The sequence below is a fragment of the Oncorhynchus tshawytscha genome, linkage group LG30 (genome assembly GCF_018296145.1).
Source record: "Oncorhynchus tshawytscha isolate Ot180627B linkage group LG30, Otsh_v2.0, whole genome shotgun sequence".
NCBI lineage: Eukaryota > Metazoa > Chordata > Actinopteri > Salmoniformes > Salmonidae > Oncorhynchus > Oncorhynchus tshawytscha.
In genome coordinates, this window is record NC_056458.1 from 26,692,236 (window position 1) to 26,718,819 (window position 26,584).

The following is a 26,584-nucleotide window of genomic DNA, read 5'->3' on the forward strand; positions in this document are numbered from 1 at the left end:
GTGGAGAGCAGGTTTCCGTTGTGTACTGCTGCTGAACTCAACTACCGTATGCTATACTTAGTGGAGGATCTATTTTGAGATCATAACAACCATATTCACAGAGCCATCTCAGAAAAGAGCTAGAAATTGTATTGGTATATAATTGGTTATTCCCAGAACCATGAAATGCTGTATTTCCAGTTATACAAATACATTAGGGGGAAAAAGCATGGTTGTAACCTATTTACAGTTGTCTCCAAGACACAGTAGAAGAAAGATTGTTACCTAAAAGGAACCATTTGTGAAATGTTTTTCAGGTGGAACGGGTTTCAAGAGGGACCACCTGGTCGTCAATGAATTTGCCACTGATCAGGCCACACAGTTCTGGGACATAGAAGAATATTTCAAAGACTCATAAAAAGTCTGGCCAAAGTGTCCCAGCACAGTATGGGAGGTGTAGTGTTTGTTTCTATTCTGGCAGAGCACTTCTCTCAGCCATCTGGCCCACGTGTCCATGACGACAGAGCAAGAAGCATCGTGTTCATTTCCTGTCTTTTTCTGTTTGATCTCAGGACCCAGAAACCATTGCAGCAGTGCTGATACGGAGTAGCGATACAGAATCCAATTGTCTTTATCTACTTGAACATTGTCAGTGTGGCACTTAATTTGTAGACAGTTGAGAACTCAGAGGAAGAATTAAATGTCAAATTAGAGGAACGTTTTTTTTTTGCTGATGTCAAGAAATTTTGCTGTAAGCTACCCTCGTCCTTAAAACATCATGATGTCATGTCACCACTAACTGCCGCTAGCCCAAGGTTAGTCACTGGCCCGCTACAAATGTGTTCAGTGGGAGTGTTTTAAATGAGCATCTGGTTATTTCACTGAAGTAAACACAGAACCTTAATATATATATATGTATGATATTCAGGAATAGCTGTATTCAAATACAAAAATGGATGTCCATAAAGATAAGATGACAGTGTACAGTTCATTAATAAAGATGTTTCTTTTTAAATCTGTGATTAATATTAAAGGTCAATGTCATATCTGTTCACTTGCTGTGGGTTGTTATTCAAAAGGTTCTGAGAAATTGAGCTGATTGGGAGAAAAGGATTGACAGGTACAGCATTCAGTACATTTTCAGAGGATACACTCCAAAGTAATGCAAGATTAAGATCATTTAATGGCTTTAATTCTTCATGCATTACTTTGGAATTCATCTTCCGAAAATATAATGAACGCTGTACCTGTCAATGAGCAAAATGTCCATAGTTCAGGTTATGGTGCACACGCATAGGCTTTTTATTTTTCTGATGGAGATTCATCATTTGCCAGTGTGAGTCAGTAGTCAGGCGGTTTTCCCATAGGCCTGGATGACTACAGTGACTTCCACAGTCACAATACAGTACAGACATTTGGCTAGGCTGATCTTACTGTGTACCTCATTGTCCTCGTCACATGGGAAACAATAGCATGTCCTGTCCTGGAAGAATACTGTATCACAGACCAACCATGTGCCATCTAACTTAATTGTGTACAGCCAGGCACATGTATCATAATCAATTTTGAGAAGTGCCACCAGTTGATGAAATATATGACATGATTAGATCTAGGGCTCTATTAAATCTGTATCGCTGAAGCATTAGAAATGTAACGGTAATTTCCGATTGAGCCGACATATGCAGTCTCCACTAAACGCTGGGAACATTACCTTTAAATGTAACGCTAAACTTCCACCAAAGGGATTTAATAGAGTCCTTACAGTACTATCCGATCTGTAAACATAGATTCAATTGTCATTTGTGACAGACGAAAACAGCGCTCACGCAATATTTGGTTCTGGTTTGCCAAGATTACTTAATTACCCGTACATGCTTGTGTGTGTAATATTTAGATTTCAAAAATGTAAGCACACCAGAGCAAGGTAGACTGTCAACTGATGGAATTGGTTGTGTGCACTCTAGCTCCATCTATTGGAAAGATCCCTTTATGGCCTAGTTCACCCGATGTAGAACTGATGTACAACACATTTCTTAAGGTATATAACACTTCACTAAAACACATGGTATATGTGTATTCAAAAAGAAATTCAAACAATAGAATCTGCAGATTTCCAAATCCATACTCCTTTATAAAATAATTTGTACTTGGAAAATTACAATAAAATACAAAGTACTCCTTACAAACTTCTCAAAACATCCTTAAAAAATAAAATAATCCATTAGCAGAATAGGCCTAACATCCAAAATTAATCTGCAAGGTGGTCATTTAAATGTGCATACAGAAGTCATCACATTGTAAATGCCTTAATTTTAGTGGCCCATGCAACATACTGGAATCACTTGAAATAATCATGTCTTATCAAGAGACTAACAGTACAATGAAGTAATAAGACTGAAAATTATAACTGTTACAAATTGGTAATAACTAGCGATATTGTGGGAGTTAACTTTTGTCGCCCAGTCCCAAATATTACAGCATTTCTTTCATAAATGGCGAACCACAACGCAACACACTGATCTATTTGCCAAACTTGAGTGTAATTGCTGTTGATTGTCAGAGAAAAAAAAAATGTATTTTTGTTATATATACACAGTACCAGTCAAACGTTTGGACACACCTACTCATTCCAGGCCTTTTCTTTATTTTTTTTTACTGTTTTCTACATTGTAGAATAATAGTTAAGACAAACTATGAAATAACACATTTGGAATCATTTAGTAACCAAAAAAAGTGTTAAACCAAAACATTTTCTATTTTAGATTCTTCAAAGTAGCCACCCTTTGCCTTTGACAGCTTTGCACACTCTTGGCATTCTCTCAACCAGCTTCATGAGGTATTCACCTGGAATGCCTTTCAATTAACAAGTGTGCCTTCTTAAAAGTACATTTGTGGAATCTATTTCCTTCTTAATGCATTTGAGCCAATCAGTTGTGTTGTGACAAGGTTGGCATACAGAAGATAGCCCGATTTGGTAAAAGACTAAGTCCATATTAAATGGAAAGAACAGCTCAAATAAGCAAAAGAGAAATGACAGTCCATCATTACTTTAAGCCATAAAGGTCAGCCAATTCGTAAAATTAAGAACTTCCAAAGTTCAAAGCAGTCGCAAAAACCATCAACCGCTATGATGAAATTGGCTCTCATGAGGACCGCAACAGGAAAGGAAGACCCAGAGTTACCTCTGCTGCAGAGGATAAGTTCATTAGTTACCAGCCTCAGAAATGAGCAATTAACTACACCTCAGATTGCAGCCCAAATAAATGCTTCACAGAGTTAAAGTAACAGACATCTCAACTGTTCAGAGGAGACTGTGTGAATCAGGCCTTCATGGTCAAACTGCTGCAAAGAAACCACTACTAAAAGGACACCAATAAGAATAAGAGACTTGCTTGGGCCAAGAAACACGAGCAATGGACATTAAACCGGTGGAAATCTGGTTCCCAACGTGAAGCACGGAGGTGGTGTGATGGTGTGGGGTTGCTTTGTTGGGGACACTGCGATTTATTTAGAATTCAAAGCACGCTTAACCAGCATGGCTACCATAGCATTCTGTAGTGATACGCCATTCCATCTCGTTTGCGCTTAGTGGGACTATCATTTGTTTTTCAACAGGACAATGACCAAAACACACCTCCAGGCTGTGTAAGGTCTATTTTACCAAGAAGGAGAGTGATGGAGTGCTGCATCAGATGACCTGGCCTCCACAATCACCCGACCTCAACCCAATTAAGATGGTTTGGGATGAGTTGGACCGCAGAGTGAAGGAAAAGCAACCAACAAGTGCTCAGCATTTGTAGGAACTCCTTTAAGACTGTTGGAAAAGCATTCCAGGTGACTACCTCATGAAGCTGGTTGAGAGAATGCAAAGAGTGAGCAAGGTTGTCATCAAGGCAAAGGGTGGCTACTTTGAAGAATCTAAAATATTTTTAAACTTGTTTTAACACTTTTTTTTTGGTTACTACATGATTCCATATGTGTTATTTCATCATTTTGATGTCTTCACTATTATTCTACAATGTAGAAAATAGTACAAATTAAGAAAAACCATTGAATGGGTAGGTGTCCAAACTTTTGACTGGTACTATAAATAAAATGGTTACTATTAAGTATTACAATCATTCCAAAATAACATAAAATAGTCAGTGTACATGCTAACCTGATAAATTAAATTTCCTAATTTCACTCAAGTAAAATATGACATAAAACATCTCTGAGAAAGACAAGTGCTTCCTTGGGTTACTAAGGACGATAACTCAAGACAGATTTTAGACAAACAATCTGTGTTCATTTTACAAATGAACTCTTAAATAACTGAGACAACATCTTTAAGAGATAAATAACAAAAAAATAAGGACCTAGTAGCATCATTTAAGTAGCTTGAAAAACATCACATACAGTACTTGTACTTTTGAAACATTCTACAATGTTAAACTTAGTGCATTTGATTTGCACACCAGCGTGTCCTGGATGGACGGATATAACACTTGATTTAGAAATCGTCAAAACTGACAAAAGATCCTGACAGCTTTCATTGAGTAAACAAGTGTCAATGGCACAATATGAAGCTGCATTCAAAATAGAGCCAATCAGACTTAAAACCTACAACACTGACCATAGCTTAATTCAACTATTACTTCATACATTTTCTGTCATTGCCTTGCAATAAATAGTTTACGTGAAAAGTTATATTTTGTAGACAGAAAACGTTATCTCCCAAATCAAAGAAAATTAAAAAAGGGCATACATGTAACCTACCGGACTGCACTACCTCGGGAGAGTGGTGGTAGAGTGCTTTGGTTTTGTATTCCGCTGTTAATCCATTGAAACTAAATAGTGTCAACTAAACTACATATTCATGGGTCCTTTAAGGGAAAAATGAAATCACTTTGAAAGAGACTCAATATAAAATCATAACAAATATGGTGGTCCTTCTATATGTATCCATTGCAGTCATCGTAGGATAGACTTGCAGTCGTGCAACTCGCTGACTAAAAGCTAAGCAGGGCCTGGTTCAAAGCATTTTTTATTTTAAAATCAGCAAATTAGTTGAGAGTTCAATTTGTTTAAAATGTTTTGTTCAATTTATGAACCATAAATGTCTGTCATTGAAAATGATAGACAATTTTTCCAAATCAAAAAATGAGATTCAACAAAGTGCCTGAAGTGAATTGGGTCCGAGTCTGATGCAGTGTGTTAGCTCATCATTGAGGAGCTCTGCAGGACAGAGTTCTGCTCAGAACACACCTTCTTCAGTGGTGGAGCTCCAGAACACTCCTCTTCCTCCTGTGTGGGGAAATACAGCCAGGTTTGTTTGAATCCATGTTTTATCAGTTTTATGCATAATGCATAATGAATAGATTGTTGGACAAACTAGGAGTTTGATGTGCTGTTTTAAATAGTCTTGTAAGTGCACTACTGTTCAAAGGTTTGGTGTCACTTAGAGATGTCCTTGTTTAACTTTGTCTATTGAAATAACATCAAATTGATCAGAAATACAGTGTAGACATTGTTAATGTTGTAAATGACTACTGTAGCTGGAAACGGCTGATTTATTTCATTTATTTTTATGGAATATCTACATAGGCCCATTATCAGCAACCATCACTCCTGTCTTCCAATGGCACATTGTGTTAGCTAATCCAAGTTTATCATTTTAAAAGGCTAATTGATCATTAGAAAACTCTTTTGCAATTATGTTAGCAAAGCTATAAACTATTGTTCTGATTAAAGAAGCAATAAAACTGACCTTCTTTAGACTAGTTGAATATCTGGAGCATCAGCATTTGTGGGTTCGATTACAGGCTCAAAATGGCCAGAAACAAAGACCTTTCTTCTGAAACTCGTCAGTCTATTATTGTTCTGAGAAATAAAGGCTATTCCATGCTAAAATTTGCCAAGAAACTGAAGATCTCATACAACACTGTGTACTACTCCCATCACAGAACAGCACAAACTGTCCCTAACCAGAATAGAAAGGAGTAGGAGGCCCCAGTGCACAACTGAGCAAGAGGACAAGTACATTAGTGTCTAGTTTGAGAAACAGACGCCTCACAAGTCCTCAATTGGCAGCTTGATTAAATAGTATGCGCAAAACACCAGACTCGACGTCAACAGTGAAGAGGCGACTCCAGGATGCTGGCCATCTAGGCAGAGTTGCAAAGAAAAAGTGATCTCAGACTGGCCAATAAAAATAAAAGATTAAGATGGGCAAAAGAACACAGACACTGGACAGAGGAACTCTGCCTGGAAGGTCAGCATCCCGGAGTCGCCTCTTCACTGTTGACGTCGAGTCTGGTGTTTTGCGGATACTATTTAATCAAGCTGCCAATTGAGGACTTGTAAGACACTAATGTACTTGTCCTCTTGCTCAGTTGAGCACCGGGGCCTCCCATCCTCTTTCTATTCTGGTTAGGGCCAGTTTGCGCTGTTCTGTGATGGGAGTAGTACACAGCGCTGTACGAGATCTTCATGGCAATTTTTCTTGCCAATTTCTCGCTTGGAATAGCCTTAATTTCTCAGAACAAGAATAGACTGACGAGTTTCAGAAGAAAGTGCTTTGTTTCTGGCCATTTTGAGCCTGTAATTGAACCCACAAATGCTGATGCTCCAGATATTCAACTAAAGAAGGCCCGTTTTATTGCTTCTTTAATCAGAATAACAGTTTTCAGCTGTGCTAACATAATTGCAAAGTGGTTTTCTAACGATCAATTAGCCTTGTAAAATGCTAAACTTGGATTAGCTAACACAATGTTCCATTGGAAGACAGGAGTGATGGTTGCTGATAATGGGCCTCTGTAGATATGCATTTTTTTAATCAGTCGTTTCAGGCTCCAAAAGTCATTAACAACATTAACAATGTCTACACTGTATTTCTGATCAATTTGATGTTATTTTAAATGGACAAAATAAGTTGCTTTTCTTTCAAAAACAAGGACATTTCTAAGTGACCCCAAACTTTTGAATGGTAGTGTATATTGAACAAAAATGGTCCCATGAGCTGAAATAAAAGATCCCAGAACTGTTCCATCCGCACAATAAGCTTGTTCCTCTCAAATTTTGTGCACAAATGTATTTACACCCCTGTTAGAGTGCATTTCTCTTTCACCAGAGCTGTTACCAAAGAATTGAATGTTCATTTCTCTACCATAAGCTGCCTCCAATGTAATTTTAGAGAATTTGGCAGTACATCCAACAGGCCCTACAACCACAGACCACATGTAACCATGCCAGTCCAGGACCTCCACATCAGTCTTCTTCACCTGTTGGATGGTCTGAGACCAGCTACCCAGACAGCTGATGAAACGGTGTTTGCACACCCAAAGAATTTCTGCACAAACTGTCAGAAACCACCTCAGGGAAGAGCATCTCCGTGCTCATTTTCCTCACCAGGGTCTTGACCTGACTGAGGTTCGGCGTCGTAACCGACTTCAGTGGGCAAATGTTCACCTTCGATGGCCACTGGCATGCTGGAGAAGTGTGCTCTTCACGGATTAATCCCTGTTTCAACTGTACCGGGCAGATGGCAGACACCGTGTACGGCTTTGTGTGGGCGAGTGGTTTGCTGATGCCAACATTGTGAACAGATAACCCCACTGCCACTATGGGGCTATGGTATGAGCAGGCATAAGCTACGAACAACAAACACAATTGCATTTTATCAATGGCAATTTGAATGCACAGAGATATCGTGACGCGATCCTGAGGCCCATTGTCGTGCCAATCATCCGCCGCCATCACCTCAAGTTTCAGCACGATAATTCACGGGCCCCATGTCGCAAGGATCTGTACACAATTCCTGGAAGCTGAAAATGTCCCAATTCTTCCATGGCCTGCATACTCACCAGACATGTCTCCCATTGAGCATGTTTGGGATGCTCTGGATCGACGTGTTCCAGTTCCCACCAATATCTAACAACTTTGCACAGCTATTGAAGAGGAGTGGGATAACATTCCACAGGTCAAAATCAACAGCCTGATCAACTCTATGGGAAGGAGATGTGTCGTGCTGCATGAGGCAAATGGTGGTCACCACAAATACTGACTAGTTTTCTGATCAATGCCCCTATCGTTAAGGTATATGTGACCAACAAACGCATATATGTATTCCCAGTCATGTGAAATCCATAGATTAGGGCAGAGTTAATTTCAATTGACTGATTTTCTTATATGAACTGTAACTCGGTAAAATCTTTGAAATTGTTGTATTTATAATTTTGTTCAGTGTAAATCGGTTGAGTGACAAAGCTGTGGTGTCGAAGTGGAATGATCATTGAGATGTTAGATGCGCTTTACCTGAGTAGTGAGGGGCAACAAGTCCTCTTTAATTAGCAACGGAGGTTCGTCAGCCAGTTCACTTGGCAATGACAGCTCTGGGAAAAAAAGAAGAGTCAAATAAATAAAAATGTACTTAAAACCTCTTAAAGAATCTGAAGATATATTTGACCTTATTAGTGGACATCAGAATAATTGAAAAAGATCTTCAGTTAATGTTCCCGTGTAGAGGTAAGTGTGTACATCTGTCTGTCCGTCTTACCCTCCATGATCTCCTGGCCCAGAGTCGGGGGCTGTGAGTCATCTGTGCGGAAGTCACACAGGTTCTTGGGGCTCAGAGGTTCACTAGGCTGGGGGCTAGAGTTACTGCTGCTGTCCACTTTGGGCTGGTACGCATCAGACAGAGAGCTCTGGTTACTGTTCTCATCTGGGGAGGAAGAGAGTACAGGGAATATGAGGAAATGGAAAGAGCTCTAGGCCAGCATATGGTGAGGTCATACAGTGCATTCGGAAAGTATTCAGACCCCTTGACTTTTTCACATTTTGTTACATTACAGCCTTATTCTAAAAATGGATTAAAAAAATAAATGTAAAAAAATACTCATGAATCTACACACAATACCCCATAATGACAAAGCAAAACCATGTTTGCAAATGTATTAAAAATCAATTACATTTTTATTTTATTTAAAAAAATAAATCACATTTACATAAGTATTCAGACCCGTTACTCCTTTGGCAGCGATTACAGCCACGAGTCTTCTTGGGTTTGATGCTACAAGCTTAACACACCTGTATTTGGGGCATTTCTCCCATTCTTCTCTGCAGATCCTCTCAAGCTCTGTCAGGTTGGATGTGGAGCGTCACTGCACAGCTATTTTCAGGTCTCTCCAGATATCTTCATTCGGGTACAAGTCCGGGCTCTGGATGGGCCACTCAAGGACATTGAGACTTGTCCCAAAGCCACTCCTGCATTGTCTTGGCTGTGTGCTTAGGGTCGTTGTCCTGTTAGAAGGTGAACCAGTTGGAAGGGTAGCGCTCTCTAGCAGGTTATCATCAAGGATCTCTGTGTACTTTGCTCCATTCATCTACTGCTCAATCCTGACTAGTCTCCCAGTCCCTGCCACTGAAAAACATCCCCATAGCATGCTGCCACCACCATGCTTCCGCAAGGCTATCAAACAAGCTAAGCGCCAGTACAGAGACAAAGTAGAATCTCAATTCAACGGCTCAGACACAAGAGGTATGTGGCAGGGTCTACAGTCAATCACGGACTACAGGAAGAAACCCAGCCCAGTCACGGACCAGGATGTCTTGCTCCCAGGCAGACTAAATAACTTTTTTGCCCGCTTTGAGGACAATACAGTGCCACTGACACGGCCTGCAACGGAAACATGCGGTCTCTCCTTCACTGCAGCCGAAGTGAGTAAGACATTTAAACGTGTTAACCCTCGCAAGGCTGCAGGCCCAGACGGCATCCCCAGCCGCGCCCTCAGAGCATGCGCAGACCAGCTGGCCGGTGTGTTTACGGACATATTCAATCAATCCCTATACCAGTCTGCTGTTCCCACATGCTTCAAGAGGGCCACCATTGTTCCTGTTCCCAAGAAAGCTAAGGTAACTGAGCTAAACGACTACCGCCCGTAGCACTCACATCCGTCATCATGAAGTGCTTTGAGAGACTAGTCAAGGACCATATCACCTCCACCCTACCTGACACCCTTGACCCACTCCAATTTGCTTACCGCCCAAATAGGTCCACAGACGATGCAATCTCAACCACACTGCACACTGCCCTAACCCATCTGGACAAGAGGAATACCTATGTGAGAATGCTGTTCATCGACTACAGCTCGGCATTCAACACCATAGTACCCTCCAAGCTCGTCATCAAGCTCGAGACCCTGGGTCTCGACCCCGCCCTGTGCAACTGGGTACTGGACTTCCTGACGGGCCGCCCCCAGGTGGTGAGGGTAGGCAACAACATCTCCTCCCCGCTGATCCTCAACACTGGGGCCCCACAAGGGTGCGTTCTGAGCCCTCTCCTGTACTCCCTGTTCACCCACGACTGCGTGGCCATGCACGCCTCCAACTCAATCATCAAGTTTGCGGACGACACAACAGTGGTAGGCTTGATTACCAACAACGACGAGACGGCCTACAGGGAGGAGGTGAGGGCCCTCGGAGTGTGGTGTCAGGAAAATAACCTCACACTCAACGTCAACAAAACTAAGGAGATGATTGTGGACTTCAGGAAACAGCAGAGGGAACACCCCCATCCACATCGATGGAACAGTAGTGGAGAGGGTAGCAAGTTTTAAGTTCCTCGGCATACACATCACAGACAAACTGAATTGGTCCACTCACACAGACAGCATCGTGAGGAAGGCGCAGCAGCGCCTCTTCAACCTCAGGAGGCTGAAGAAATTTGGCTTGTCACCAAAAGCACTCACAAACTTCTACAGATGCACAATCGAGAGCATCCTGGCGGGCTGTATCACCGCCTGGTATGGCAACTGCACCGCCCTCAACCTCAAGGCTCTCCAGAGGGTAGTGAGGTCTGCACAACGCATCACCGGGGGCAAACTACCTGCCCTCCAGGACACCTACACCACCCGATGCTACAGGAAGGCCATAAAGATCATCAAGGACATCAACCACCCGAGCCACTGCCTGTTCACCCCGCTGCCATCCAGAAGGCGAGGTCAGTACAGGTGCATCAAAGCTGGGACTGAGAGACTGAAAAACAGCTTCTATCTCAAGGCCACCAGACTGTTAAACAGCCACCACTAACATTGAGTGGCTACTGCCAACACACTGTCAATGACACTGACTCTACTCCAGCCACTTTAATCATGGGAATCGATGGGAAATTATGTAAATATATCACTAGCCACTTTAAACAATGCTACCTTATATAATGTTACTTACCCTACATTGTTCATCTCATATGCATACGTTGATACTGTACTCTATATCATCGACTGTATCCTTATGTAATACATGTATCACTAGCCACTTTAACTATGCCACTTGGTTTACATACTTATCTCATATATATATACTGTACTCGATATCATCTACTGTATCTTGCCTATGCTGCTCTGTACCATCACTCATTCATATATCCTTATGTACATATTCTTTATCCCCTTACACTGTGTATGACAGTAGTTTTTTTTGGAATTGTTAGTTAGATTACTTGCTCGTTATTACTGCATTGTCGGAACTAGAAGCACAAGCATTTCGCTACACTCGCATTAACATCTGCTAACCATGTGTATGTGACAAATAAAATTTGATTTGATTTGATTTGCTTCACCGTAGGGATGGTGCCAGGTTTCCTCCAGACGTGACACTTGGCATTTAGGCCAAAGAATTGAATCTTGGTTTCATCACACCAGAGAATCTTGTGCCTTTTGGCAAACTCCAAGTGGCCTGTCATGAGCCTTTTACTGAGGAGTGGCTTCCATCTGGCCACTCTACCATAAAGCCCTGATTGGTGGAGTGCTGCAGAGATGGTTGTCCTTCTGGAAGGTTCTCCCATCTCCAGAGGAACTCTGGAGCTGTCAGAGTGACCATCGGGTTCTTGATCACCTCCCTAACCAAGGCCCTTCTCCCCAGATTGCTCAGTTTGGCCTGGCAGCCAGCTCTAGGAAGAGTCTTGGTGGTTACAAACTTCTTCCATTTTAGAATGATGGAGGCCACTGTGTTCTTTGGGACCTTCAATGCTGCAGACATTTTTTGATACCATTCCCCAGATCTGTGCTTCGACACAATCCTGTCTCTACGGACAATTCATTCAACCTCATGGCTTGGTTTCTGCTCTGACAAGCACTGTCAACTGTGGGACCTTATATACACAGGTGTGTGCCTTTCCAAATCATGTCCATTCAATTGAATTAGCACAGGTGGACTCCAATCAAGGAAAGGAAAGGGGAATACCTAGTCAGTTGTACAACTGAATGCATTCAACTGAAATGCGTCTTCCGCATTTAACCCAACCCCTCTGAATCAAGAGAGCTGTGGGGTGCTGCATTAAATCGACATCCACGGCGCCCAGGGAAAGTGGGTTAACTGCCTTGTTCAGGGGCAGAACAACAGATGTTTACCTTGTCAGCTTAGGGATTCGATCCAGCAACCTTTCAGTTACTGGCCCAACGCTCTAACCACTAGGTTACCTGAGTAGAAACATCAAGGCTGATCAATGGAAACAGGATGCACTTGAGCTCAATTTTGAGTCTCATAGCAAAGGGTCTGAATACTTAAGTAAATAAAAGGTATCTGTTGTTATTTGTAAGAAATTAGAAAAAACCTGTTTTTGCTTTGTCATTGTGGGGTATTGTGTGTAGATTGATGATGAGGGGGAAAGAATTGAACTCATTTTAGAATACGGCTGTAACGTACCCAATGTGAAAAAGGGGAAGGGGATGGAATACTTTCCAAATGCACTGTATGTCACTCAAAACAGTCCTCCATCCTCACCATGAAAATCCAGATGACTTGAATGTGTGTTTTCTGAGGCTGGATCTGTGGAGAAGCTATTCAGCTCCCTGACTGCTCCAGCCGGGACCACCTTACTCTTCTCCTACAAGAAGACAAAGCATTACAAACTGACATTGCTACTTAGGTTGATAAATAAGAAAATAACTTACTTCTTTTGTATCCACCACTGGTACCCATTTGAATATCCTCAAAGATGTGTCTCCGACAGTGACCCATTTCTTCTCCCTGTAGAAAACAATGAGCGCGCTCCTTCACATTCAGATAGTTCAAGGGTCAAGTGTACCAAGGATCCCAGATTGCACAAACCGTTCACATATCCCTTCCATATAGTGGAATTATACCAATGAATGCAATGCTATTAGTGGAAGCTGCTACAAATAAGCGAGGATACCTCACTGGCTATGGTTGGCTAGTATCTTATTGATTACTACACGACAGTCACTGCATAGTTCGATTGCTAGCCTGTCTGTCCATTCCCCAATTATAAGCAAGCTAGCTAACTAGCTTTACACAAGTGTACTTTTGGGTCCCGCCTCTTGTTGAAAAGCCACTTGTCTCGAGGGAGAAAGCTTCACAGTGATAATCATTGGCTGTGCTCTCGGTCTTTCACTGTCATTCTGTCTCAAACCACGCCTCCATGTCGCTGAACTTTCTGTATCGGCAATCTTTAATGATCTTTCACACAAATAAATAGTGTTGCACTTACCATCTTCTGACCCTCTCAATGGCCGCCATCACCTTCTTCATGTCATCTTTAGCGCGGCTTCGTGTCTCAGCGCGAACCGAGCGTCCAGACATATTTGTGCTTGGTTTTAGTTTTATTTGCCTCCGACAGACTGTTTAGCTTTAGCTAGCTCTCCGTCCTGCCCACCGAATCTCGCGAGCTTTCGGGACCCATTCACTTCTTGTTCTCACAGAACGCCCTCACTAAATGTGCATGTGTTTACATGAAGAAACCATCTGGGGTCACTTGTTACATTGTAGTTACACTGGCATCACTAAGGCCGTGCCTAGACTTGACAGTTCATGCAGCTTTCTTGTTCTTATCATGGAATTCCGATCTCGTCATGCGTCTACACCTACATTTAAATGTATCTACCGTGTCTCTCCAATAGGAAAAATGTGTTTCTCCTTGCTCCCTCAGGACAACAGAAGTTTTATTTCAAAGGGATATTGTGTCTATTCCTTATGTCACAACTTTCAGGAATACATTTGTCAATAATATCTGTTTGAAAAAAGTCAGTTTTTCCCCCCACACAAATACCTGCTAGTTAACAAGGTCAAAAGAGGTATCTTTCAAAATGATCCATAAGTATTACCCTGCGAAACATTACCTGAAGAAACTCAAAAAAGACTAACATTAACTGTACTTTTTGTGTTGAGCATCCAGAAACAGTTTTGCATTTATTTTGGCATTGTCAACATGTAAAGAAATGAGTTTTATAATTGTTATATTCCTGATGACCTTTGTTTATTATGGGAGAATTTGCTGCTCGGTTTCCTTAACTATAATAAGGATAGAGGAAAAACAATTTTACCTCATGAATCTAATTGTGCTAATGGAACATTTTCATATTCATAAATGTACATTCACTAATAAAAAAAACACTTCCATGTTTTCTATGAGGAATTCTAGCAGTACATTAATACCATTTTCCATTATTTTACACAACTGCAATAAAAAAAAATCATCATTAAAACCAGGAACGTATTTCCTCACCAGTGATATTTCCTAGCCTCTCGCTCCCAAACATACGTTTTATGGAAAGCTGTAGGCGAATTGCTGAAGACGTCGTCCACTGTATGCGACGTCTTGCATCCAGAGTGAAGAGAAACCCTGACCACCAGTAGTTGGTTACTGCCATCAAGTTGTTGTTGTGTTATCAGATTTAGGTGCTTCCACCGTTTGCCAAATGCATACTGACATTTGAATATGTTGCAGGCAAAAGGGAATCCTGACACAATGTGGGCACAGTAGACATTTTTTTAAATGTAACTAGGCAAGTTAATTAAGAACAAATTCTTATTTACAATGACGGCCTACCCCGACCAAACCCTAACCTGGACGACGCTGGGCCAATTGTGCACCGCCCTATGGGACTCCCAATCACAGCCGGTTGTGATACAGCCTGGAATCGAACCAGGGTCTGTAGTGACACCTCTAACCCTGAGATGCAGTGCCTTAGACCGCTACACCTACATTTAAATGTAGGTGTAGACACAATGTGTTCGGTATTCCATCAGAACAAACACAAAAGCTGCATGAACTGTCAAGTCTAGACACCGAGTGTACAAAACATTAGGAACACTTTCTTAATATTGAGTTGCACCCCTTTTGCTCTCAATAACCTAAATAGACTACAAGGTGTCGAAAGCGTTCCACAGGGATGCTTCCCACAGTTGTCAAGCTGGCTGGATGTACTTTGGGTGGTGGACCATTCTTTATACACATGAAAAACTGTTGAGTGCGAAAAACCCAGCAAGATTGCAGTTCTTGACACATTCAAACTGGTGCACCTGGTACCTACTACCATACCCCATTCAAAGGCACATCAATCTTTTGTCTTGCCCATTCACCCTCTGAATGGCACACATACACAATCCATGTCTCAATTGTCTCAAGGCTTAAAGATCCTTCTTTAACACGTCTCCTCCCCTTCATCAACACTAATTGAAGTGGATTTAACATGAAATGTCATTGGGATCATAGCTTTCACCTGGATAGGATGTCATGGAAATTGTTAGTTTAGTATGTTTCTACAGAGGAACTGTAGAAACACGAGGCACCCCAGCTGAATTCTGGTCCTATTATACAACAGATGTTTGTGTTGCCAAAGCAAAGCAAGCTCTTCTATAGTAGTAGGATTACTGGTCCAAGAAGACAGAGAACATAGTATTCCTGACTTCGAGGCAGGCAGAGCATTCACAAAACAAAACAGAGCCATATTTCTATAGAAACATATCATGATTTATTTATTAAAACCAGCATGCAAATGCCACATCCCTGACAGGAGTCAAATTGCATGCCATTCTGTGGAGGCAGTGTGTGAGAGAAGGGGAGGAAGAGAGAGATCGAAATAGGGGTCTACACACCAAGCCTAGGGTGGGGGGGGCTTTAGTTCTTTAATCCTTGGGTGCTGTGAGCACAGTGTCCAGCGCGCTCTGCGCCTCCTGTATCTGCTGTTTTAGCCTTTGTTTCATGCCCTCGTTCTGGGCCTTCTTCAGCATGGCCTGCATGTCCTGGATGGCCGCACGGTAGCCCGGCGCATTGTGGAACACACGTACCGCCCGGTCCCCGCTGCACACCAGGTAGCGGCTGTTGATGTCAAACCTCAGATCAGTGATCTCCTCGCTGTGGACTCCGTGGAACTCCTCCTCCAGCTGACCCGTGGAGGTGCTGTACATGGCCACGCTGCAGCTGTTGGAGATGGCCACCACGCGGGCGTCCGGCGACAGGGCCACACGGCTTCCCTCCGACGACTGGCAAGGCACTGACTTCAGTAGGTAGGGGTCCTGTTGCTTCTTGTACTCCACATCCGTGTCCCACAGTCGCCATGTGCCATCCTTGGACACAGTGGCCATTCTGGGGGAAACGAAAGACGGTTTCACATACCTCAATGGGGGAAATCTTCCTTATGAATGTTATCATAATGTCATCCATGCAAATCAAGCATTAATGTTTTGAAAGGATACCACACAATGCATGCTTTACCTGCGTGAGTCGTTAGAGAACGCAAAAGAGTGGACTCCAGCTGAATGGCCCTTTAGGTCGAAGGCGCGGGCCACCTCTTTGAACTCGCCACCCTTCCCGAAGCACACCTCCCACACCTTCACGTCAGGAGTGAAGCCACAGGAGGCAACAAACCTGAAGACAGAAAACCATCCAGAAATGATCTACCTGAGAGTACTATTACATTAGCTATAAAACCCGCACAGACTCGTTTCGGGTACTGACCTGCCACATGGTGAGATGGCAGCGTAGGAGTTGGTCATCTGGTTGGTGATGACAGAGGCCAGTACCTCTCCTTTCAGGTCCCAGATGAGGATGTTGGTGTCAGTGGAGGCACTCATGATGAACTTGCCTGGAACACAGAAAATAAAAAGGGAGACGGATGAGATTTTAGACTGGAACAAGGGTCTCTTTCATAACTTCTAACAGTCAATAATCATAAAAATGAGCATCACACACATTCACATCTTCCTGCCTTTTAGTCATTCAGTCTGAATACATTTAGCAGTCATACCCGTCTCTGCGATGCCGATGTTGATGACATTGGTCTTGTGTTTCTGAGGGAAGTCTTCAGGGGCAGCTTTGAAAGTGAAGCTACCATCATCCTTCTTGGTCATCTTGAAGATGCGAATAGTATCTCCGTTAGCCAGCCAAGTAATGAAGGCCCTGCAAACCAAGACAGAGTGAAAATTGGTATAGAAAGACAAGAGGCTCTCTATCCATCTACAGTGCATTCGTAAAGTATTCAGACCCTTTGACTTTTCCCACATTTTGTTACGTTGCACCTGAGCTCAATTTGGTGTCTCATAGCAAAAGGTCTGAATACTTATTTAATACATTCGCAAACGTTTCTAAAAAACTATTTTTGCTTTGTCATTATGGGGTATTGTGTGTATATTGATGTGGGGAAAAAAACATTTCATCCCTTTTATAATAAGGCTGTAACGTAACAAAATGTGGAAAAAGTCAAGGGGTCTGAATACTTTCCGAATGTACTGTATCTATACCCTTTGTTCTGGACATGCGTGGGTGTGTGTGTGTGTGTACTTTGAGTCAGGGCTGAAGCGGACCAGCGTGGCGTGGTCCAGCTCTACATTGGCCCTCAGACATTTATGGTCTCTGTCCAGGAAGTCCTTGGTACTCCATATCCTGACAGTGCGGTCATCAGCACAAGTAGCTAGGTACTTCCCGTTGCTGCTGAAGTCCAGGGACGTCACATTGCCACTGTGACTCTGGGGAGAAAGACAGAGACGAGTCAGCCAAGCTGTTGTTGAATTTCCCCTACACTGACTGCCAGTCCTCTCCTCCAACCACCTGTCCAATCCCCCTCCAGCAAAGGAAGGACTTCAGCCAATCCACCAGGTTAAACACTCACCTGTCACTAATCAATGTGCAGACCAAACTTTACAGTTTGCAGAAGTGTCTTTTGCAATACCTTTCGTGTTTTTGGGTGCGTTTATGATAACTTTGTTCTTATTTCTTGATTTATATTATCATTTGATTGGAGAACATTTACTGTTATTATTTCCCTTCCTTGTTTTTCCAGTTAATCATCTCCAACCATTGTGAATGAGTGGGCATCAGCCTTTTAAACTGCAACCTCCATCTCTGTGCTTTAATAGATACCACCATGATTGCCCCAACTCAAACCAGCAACGTAAACTCTGATCAGTTTTTACACAATCGATGATCAAGCATCAGATAATTCTGTAACTTCGTCACACACCACTGTCATTACATAATTTTTTTATTTTACCATTATTTAACTTGGCAAGTTTGTAAATAAGAATTTGTTCTTAACTATGACGGCCTAAAAAAAGGCAAAAGGCCTTCTGCGGGGACGGGGATAAAAAAAATATAGAACAAAAACACACATCGCAACAAGAGAGACAATACAACACTACATAAAGAGAGACCTAAGACAACATAGCATGGCAGCAACATGACAACAACATGGTAGCAACACAACATGGCAGCTGCACAAAACATGGTACAAACATTATTGGGCGCAGACAACAGCACAAAAGGTTAAGAAGGTAGAGACAAAAATACATCACAAAAAAAGCAGCCACAACTGTCAGTTAGAGTGTCCATGATTGAGTCTTTGAATGAAGAAATTGAGATAAAACTTTCCAGTTTGAGTGTTTGTTGCAGTTCGTTCCAGTTGCTAGCTGCAGTGAACTGAAAAGACGAGTGACCCAGGGATGTGTGTGCTTGGGGACCTTTAACAGAATGTGACTGGCAGAACGGGTGTTGTATGTGGAGAATGAGGGCTGCAGTAGATATCTCAGATGGGGGGAGGGGGAGGCCTAAGAGGGTTTAAAGCATCAACCTGTGGGTCTTGCGACGGGTATACAGAGATTACCAGTTTACAGAAGAGTATAGAGTGCAGTGACGTGTCTTATAAGGAGCATTGGTGGTAAATCTGATGCCCGAATGGTAAAGAACATCTAGCCGCTCAAGAGCACCCTTACTTGCCGATCTATAAATTAAGTCTTTATAATCTAGCATGGGTAGGATGGTCATCTGAATCAGGGTTAGTTTAGCAGCTGGGGTGAAAGAGGAGTGATTACAATAGAGGAAACCAAGTCTAGATTTAGCTTTAGCCTGCAGCTTTGTGTGCTGAGAGAGCCTGCAGCTTTGTGTGCTGAGAGAAGGACAGTGTACCATCTAGCCATACTCCCAAGTACTTGTGCCTGGTTGGTGCAGCTTATCATGCATTAAACAACTGGCTTGTGGGTTGGTTCTTAGCAACCCTTGGCAATGACATCATTCACTCTAGTAAATGCCTAAATATGTCCAGAGAGGAAAAGGTGAAACGAGAGGATTACTCTGCCCAAAATCTGAAAGCGTGAGATAAGCAGACCAAGTTGGGATATTTTGTATGGAGGACTATGAGAGAGTGTTGAATTACGTGAGGCTTATTTGACCAAAGAGAGGTTTTGTAATGTTTAGGCTTTTACAAAATGTACTGATATAAGTGGATACATGTGGCATTCTGGCAACTTTGAAAAAAAAACTGTTGTTCACACATGTATCTGCCCTCATTGGCTAGAATGGTCCCACCTGATCTCGCCTCCCATCTTCGAGAACATGCATTTCCATTGTTAGAGCGGTCACTCAACTATCTTGTCTATATAATAGATCATCTTTGATAAGGCGTAATATGGGTTTCACAGTATGTGAAGCATGTCCCACCTTCAAGGAGGATGCCAGGAGAGGATGGCTGAAGGTTTGCTGCTGGGCTTTCTCCTTGCGAGGACGCTGTTGTTTCTGTTTCTTGGCAGTGGAAGCCTTCACTGCACTTTCCTCTGCTGCAGGGGATGAATTGGCATCTCGTTACACAAGACGTTCAATATGACACTTTCTAGTAACTTCCATTATCAAAATGTTCAAACTTCTGGTTGCTTTCTCCTCTGGAAGCGGTAAATGTTTTGAATCAACATCTTACAATTCTGTAATAAAACAATGTTTAGGTCTATTAAATTGCTAGACAGACCAATATGGCTGCTGTTTTTGCCCAAGAGAAATCCGGTGTAATTGGAATTAATGGTAGTAGAGGCATAATCCTTATATTACTAATGCAGGAAAATAAAAGGTGTTTGATATTAGAAATTGTGTAATATAATGATTGTCCACCTAAAATAGTCAAATAAGGGTTTTATACCAATGTGCTGTACAAATAGCCTCTAAAATATATGTAAACAGACCATAAATGTCTACATTTTTGTTTCCTTGGAAAGCTTTGGGTGATATGATACAATATTGGTATTTGTTGCATTTACAACTTGTCTAAGTCTTATCATCAACTGATTTCAGCCAGTCTATTGTGCATGATTGACTGCATTGTTTGAATGGAATGTTGGCATATTGGCAGTTAATTAGAAAAATTCTAAAACTGGCTGCCTAGTTAGCTAACAAACAGTGCAGATACATTCTTTAAATTCATTATTTTACACAATATCTTATCACAGAACTGGCAAACCATGGTTGACCAACTCCCTGACCCACAGAAGTATGAATTAGAATTCTAATTAATTTAATAAAGTAATTTAATAGGATCTCTATGGACTGCCCTTTATACCATCATAAGAAGATTAAAGTCCCTTCTAGTATTCTAATTGTATGGCATTGGTCACCATTTAATTCAATCTTTCTTCCAGCAACAAGTTTATGGCTGGCTTCGGGACATGTAGAGAATTTTGACCTGGTGCCAATACTTATAAATGAATATATCTATTCTAACTGTCATCAAGGGCCACTGGCTTATATTACATTGTGTAACTTGCACCTGTTTGAGACAGCTAGCTAACGTTAGTACAATACCAATCCATAGCAACAAGACATGCAAACAAGCAAGAGCAACTTACCAACCGAGTCCTCTTCTTTCTGCTCTAGTTGATCACTTATTTCTCCTTTCTGCTTTCCTACAGCGATTGCGACCAAAATTATCAGCATTCCTATTAATACGGTCAAGGCAATAAGAGCAGCAAACTCCATCTTTGCACAGTTATGCCACGTTAGCACTGGCTAAAATTATAGCTAACTAAAGCTAGCTAGCAAACTCTGAGAAGCTAGCCTAGGTAACGTTAGCTACTTGCTGTGCATGCAGCTTTGCTCAGCTAGCAATATCGGTGTATTTAAATATAAATAATGTTGTAGTTATTAACTGTATGACATGCAAAAACGACTACTCTAACTTGCTTTACAAATGCATAAACATTCGTCTTCATTCAGTTTCTGAAGTCAGTACCAGAGCACGGTCAAAGACAGTACAGTATGTAACTGTCGCACGGTCGTAGGCACTTTGAGTTCTAACGTAAATCGATACCTACATTTTTCATCCGGCAGTAAAGTGTTTGTTTTTTTGGCAGTAAAGCCTATTGCCCACTTGCAGATACGTGGGTGTCGTGGAGATATATTCATGTAGTTGTACATAATGATAACACATTCTCTGTAAAAAAAAAAAAAAGAAAACTTACTCTAAACTAGTTTTCTAACAATGGCTTTGTACGTGAAAACTGCCGAGATTATCGAGAAAGTGGAGAGGAAGCAGGCTGCTTTATAGACTGGTTTACGACAGTACATTTCAGGTAATTTGCTACAGTGTACTGAGTACAGTAGCTAGCTAGCTAACGCCTTGCTCTGTCAACATTTACCACGTAGCTAACCAGTAAATATCAAATAACACAGGCAACACCTTGCTGTTCATGCCTAGAAGCTAAAGATATTTTCAGCAGAGATTAACTTTACAGCAGTACTGTGGGTGTTAATATTGTTAACAATAATGCTCTCACCTCACCCGAATATCAAGCATCTGTTTTGCCCTGATGTGAGACACAGAAGTTTTCATCTATCCTCCATGAGATCATTGAGTCCACAAAGCTCCTCAAACAAACTAAGATTTAAAAAAATTATTCTTGCCAAGGACCAGGTAATGTGAAACACATTGGACAATTCTCTCCCCCATCCTGCCTTTTTGAACAAAAAGCTTCTTTTTTCAAAACTAGGCAAGTCAGTTAAGAACAAATTATTTTTTACAGTGACCAATTGAGCGCTGCCCTATGGGACTACCAATCACAGTCCCTCCAACATATAGTTCTTCAAGCCTGATATTTAATATGCAGGCATTTGTTTAGACCCAGACGAACACACCTGATTATGTACTGTAATTGATTCAGGCGTGCTAGAACATGGATAGAACAAAAGCTGCACACCCTGTGGATCAGATCCCCATGGACAAAGATTGAAGAACACTGCCCCAACACCATGGCTGGTCACTTACCTCTTGTTTGGTCCTGTCCATTACACAGGTTCTGGTGTATGACCTAGTTGTTGGTAAGGGGCTGCAGTGTGGCGGGGCCTGGAAGGCTCTGATGATGAAGCACCGCTCCAGACTGCAGGCTGCCCTGGCCGGCATGAAGATCAGGCAGAAGGTCAGCTGCAACCAGGACCTACTCTCCTCCAGTCTCCAGCAGCCTGAAGGTTGGATTGATTGATCCTTATTACTCTTGTTAGAAATGTTAGAAAATAAGTTATTTTAGCGGCAAAAATATGGAGTGGCATAGTCGTCTTAGATAGGAAATGTATGTACACTAATATTACTGGCTTAGTAACATGCTTCTGAAGTCTGTACAGCTGGTCAACTTTTTTGCATTATTCACACTGTCTGGGATACTTCACTGGAAATATGTTAAATATTACTTCCTCGGGCTATCAGCTCCCAAGGTATGTGCGTGTGAACATATTAAAGACCACGGTGGAGGACGCCATCGATTACCTAAAGAGAGAGGTTTTTCATCTTCCTGGGACAGGCCTACAAAGTCAGCCAGTGACAAGCCTTGGATGTTTCTTCATTCCCTGTTAATTATATTGACTGAGCACGGACTCATTCTAGTGATCGAGGTTGACATTAGGCAAATTAAAACCAAAATGTGTGTTTCTGATGTCCAGGCTCAATGACCTGAATCTGAAGGGGACATCCTTTGTGGTGACCTGCAACTTTCAGACCTGCTGGTTGTCTCTGCGAAGACAGACTTCCATGACCACAATCTCTACAAGGCTGGCCACATCATTCTACAAGACAAGGTATGGATTCTAAATGCGTCCTTCCTTCCTTCCTTCCTTCCTTCCTTCCTTCCTTCCTTCCTTGAGGTCATCACTGATCTGTACATGATTGGATGAGGTTACCTTGTAAGATCTATTGTGATAAAAGAAAGAAGCTAAGATGCATTTCAAACAAGGCCCATGGATTTGCATGTCTACTACTGTCTCCCTTATATCCCAACAGGCCAACTGTCTCCCTGCGTACTTCGTGAACCTTCTTACAGGCAGCCATGTCCTGGCTCCTGTACAGCGCCGGAGAACAAAACCAACCACCTCGCCGCTATCATGAATAACAAAGGGTAAAGCTTGATTGAAATATGGAGGGTCAATTTCCCAGACCCAGACTAAGCATACTCCTGGACTAAATACCATGTTTAATAGTCTAGAAATAGACTTATTCTGGGTCAGAGAAATTTATGTCCTGTGATGTTAATCCTGAAAAAAGTTAAGGTTACAAAATGATAGCTCTTTTGATCAGATTTCAAAGCACATTGTAAGGGTTACTTGTCTCACCTCACACCTTTGACCAAAACCTCCTTTCTGGCCTGTGTTGAAGGAAACGGTTTGCCTTTGACCTGGACGCCAAGCATCTCTCCACAATGTCCACTCTCCTGCTCTGTACCAGAATCACATGTCAGCAGCTGGCCATTCAGGACATCCTAAAGGTGGACCGGGATGGGCCGCAGTATAGATGTGGAGTACATTCTACTTGACCCATCGTGCAGCGGATCAGGTAACAACATGACCTGTCTTTCTGAGGGGTATACTACAAAGCAGGTTCAATGAGTTAGCCAGCTAACTTTGATAAACAACCAGAAATAACCATACATTTTCTGATGTAAACTCAGCAAAAAAAGAATTGTCCTCTCACTGTCAACTGCGTTTATTTTCAGCAAACTTAACATGTGTAAATATTTGTATGAACATAACAAGATTCAACAACTGAGACATAAACTGAACAAGTTCCACAGACATGTGACTAACAGAAATTGAATAATGTGTCCCAGAACAAAAGGGGGGTCAAAATCAAAAGTAACAGTCAGTATCTGGTGTGGCCACCAGCTGCATTAAGTACAGAAGTGCATCTCCTCCTCATGGACTGCACCAGATTTGCCAGTTCTTGCTGTGAGATGTTACCCCACTCTTCCACCAAGGTACCTGCAAGTTCCCAGACATTTCTGGGGGGAATGGCCCTAGCCCTCACCCTTCGATCCAACAGGTCCCAGGAGTGCTCAATGGGATTGAGATCCGGGCTCTTCACTGGCCATGGCACAACACTGACATTGCTGTCTTGCAGGAAATCACGCACAGTACGAGCAGTATGGCTGGTGGCATTGTCGTGCTGGAGGGTCATGTCAGGATGAGCCTGCAGGAAGGGTACCATATGAGGGAGGAGGATTTCTTCCCTGTAACGCACAGCGTTGAGAATTCCTGCAATGACAACAAGCTCAGTCCGATGATGCTGTGACCCTCCACCTCCAAATCGATCCCACTCCAGAGTACAGGCCTCGGTGTAACGCTCATTCCTTCGACAGTAAACACAAATCCGACCATCACCCCTGGTGAGACAAAACCGCGACTCGTCAGTGAAGAGCACTTTTTGCCAGTCCTGTCTGGTACAGCGACGGTGGGTTTGTGCCCATAGGCGACGTTGTTGCCGGTGATGTCTGGTGAGGACCTGCCTTACAACAGGCCTACAAGCCCTCAGTCCAGTCTCTATCAGCCTATTGTGGACAGTCTCAGCACTGATGGAGGGATTGTGCGTTCCTGGTGTAACTCGGGCAGTTGTGATGTTCGGATGTACCGATCCTGTGCAGGTGTTGTCACACGTGGTCTGCCACTGCGAGGACGATCAGCTGTACGTCCTGTCTCCCTGTAGCGCTGTCTTAGGCGTCTCACAGTACGGACATTGCAATTTATTACCCTGGCCACATCTGCAGTCCTCACGCCTCCTTGCAGCATGCCTAAGGCACGTTCACACAGATGAGCAGGGATCCTGGGCATCTTTCTTTTGGTGTTTTTCAGAGTCAGTAGAAAGGCTTCTTTAGTGTTCTAAGTTTTCATAACTGTGACCTTAATTGCCTACTGTCCGTAAGCTGTTAGTGTCTTAACGACCATTTCACGGGTGCTTGTTCATTAATTGTTTATGGTTCATTAAAAAAGCATGGGAAACAGTGTTTAAACCCACTACAACGAATTATCTTTGAAATACAGGGTCCTGAAAAAGGGAAAAGTTAATTTTTTTTGCTGAGTTTATTAAAAGCAAAACTTATTTTATTTTGACATGTTTTTAGTTGTATCAATACCCATACCCATTTCAAGCGTATCCTTAAAAAAAAAGGTTATTTCTGAATATTAAGTTAGATGGGTAACTCATTGACCCTGCTTTGTAGTATACCTCTCTGATGTCCTCAAAACAAAATACCAAGGTTTAGGGCTTGTTTATGTCTCCAGAAAGATGCACCTCAATGACCCAGAAGGACTCACAAGTCAAAGTATCTGTATGACCTCTAAAACATGTAACTTCTTTGTACTCTCAATGTCATTGTTGAGCCAAATTAGTATATTTGTGTGTTTCTCTCTCTGGGATGGTGTGCCTGCAGGATGAGACGCCGGCATCCCAAAAGGAGCACGACAGTCCTCGTCTGAAGGCCCTGGCAGTGTTCCAGCTGCACTGTCTCAACCACGCCAGGCACTTCCTTCGTCTGCAGCGACTCCACCGGCTCCATTCACACAGAGGAATGAGCAAGTGGTTGCCGCCTGCCTGCAGCAGAACCCAGGCTTCAGGTAGGAAACAAATATTAATCTAATGATCAATTCCCAAATTTAATAGAGATTATCATGGAACTGAATAAGTATTTGACCTATCTGTGTTTCTGTGATTGTAAGAACAGTAAAGCATTGTCTTGTGGAAACCTTTGATCTGAGACACCAGCTCTGTTTCCACCCTTTGTTAATGCAGGCTGGTTCCTCTGCTCCAACAGTGGCCAGAGTGTTGCTCTGGCTACCCTCACAGAGTGTCTCCAAGCCAGCACCACCAAAGCCCTCACCCACAGCTTCTTTGTGGTCCTGCTGGAGCGACAAACAGCACAGAGTCTAGAACAGCCGGCCTCTCAAACACTTTGAGTAGCAGTCATATTTAAAAAAATTTAACTAGGCAAGTCAGTTAAGAACAAATTCTTATTTACAATGACAGCCTACCCTGGCAATTGTGCACCGCCCTATGGGACTCCCAATCACAGCCGGATGTGATATAGCCTGGATTCGAAACAGGGACTGTAGTGACTAGAGGTCGACTGATTAATCGGAATGGCTGATTAATTAGGGCCGATTTCAAGTTTTCATATTTTTTTTACACCTTTATTTCATCTTTATTTAACTAGGCAAGTCAGTTAAGAACACATTCTTATTTTCAATGACGGCCTAGGAACGGTGGGTTAACTGCCTTGTTCAGGGGCAGAATGACAGATTTTTACCTTGTCAGCTCGG

The 26,584-nt window shown here is 42.4% G+C and overlaps 3 protein-coding genes and 1 pseudogene across 4 annotated transcripts in view; 2 read left to right on the forward strand and 2 right to left on the reverse strand.

The window, feature by feature from the left end:
• LOC112228490 overlaps positions 1-1,029 on the forward strand; it is a 90,234-nt gene extending 89,205 nt beyond the window's left edge. For both annotated transcript variants that reach the window (XM_024393851.2, XM_024393852.2), the window contains exon 22: positions 297-1,029. In XM_024393851.2, coding sequence (XP_024249619.1) covers positions 297-397 — 101 coding nt within the window. In that variant the 3' untranslated portion in view covers positions 398-1,029. The remainder of the gene's footprint in view (positions 1-296) is intronic.
• A 2,940-nt stretch (positions 1,030-3,969) lies between these two features.
• Positions 3,970-13,672, reverse strand: LOC112228491 (B-cell CLL/lymphoma 7 protein family member B-A). Its single transcript, XM_024393854.2, has 6 exons — positions 13,466-13,672; positions 12,909-12,984; positions 12,739-12,841; positions 8,516-8,680; positions 8,275-8,351; positions 3,970-5,265 (listed from the first exon to the last, which is right to left on the reverse strand). The coding sequence occupies exons 1-6, from the start codon at positions 13,555-13,557 to the stop codon at positions 5,176-5,178; spliced, it is 603 nt and encodes a 200-aa protein (XP_024249622.1). The 5' UTR covers positions 13,558-13,672; the 3' UTR covers positions 3,970-5,175.
• Positions 13,673-15,705: 2,033 nt separating this feature from the next.
• On the reverse strand, positions 15,706-21,306 carry LOC112228489 (transducin beta-like protein 2). Its single transcript, XM_024393850.2, has 7 exons — positions 20,860-21,306; positions 19,688-19,803; positions 17,537-17,721; positions 17,004-17,155; positions 16,715-16,841; positions 16,472-16,624; positions 15,706-16,342 (listed from the first exon to the last, which is right to left on the reverse strand). Exons 1-7 carry the CDS (start codon positions 20,987-20,989, stop codon positions 15,883-15,885), a joined length of 1,323 nt encoding a protein of 440 aa, XP_024249618.1. The 5' UTR covers positions 20,990-21,306; the 3' UTR covers positions 15,706-15,882.
• A 1,373-nt stretch (positions 21,307-22,679) lies between these two features.
• Positions 22,680-26,351, forward strand: LOC112229101 (annotated as a pseudogene).
• The last annotated feature ends 233 nt before the right edge of the window (positions 26,352-26,584 follow it).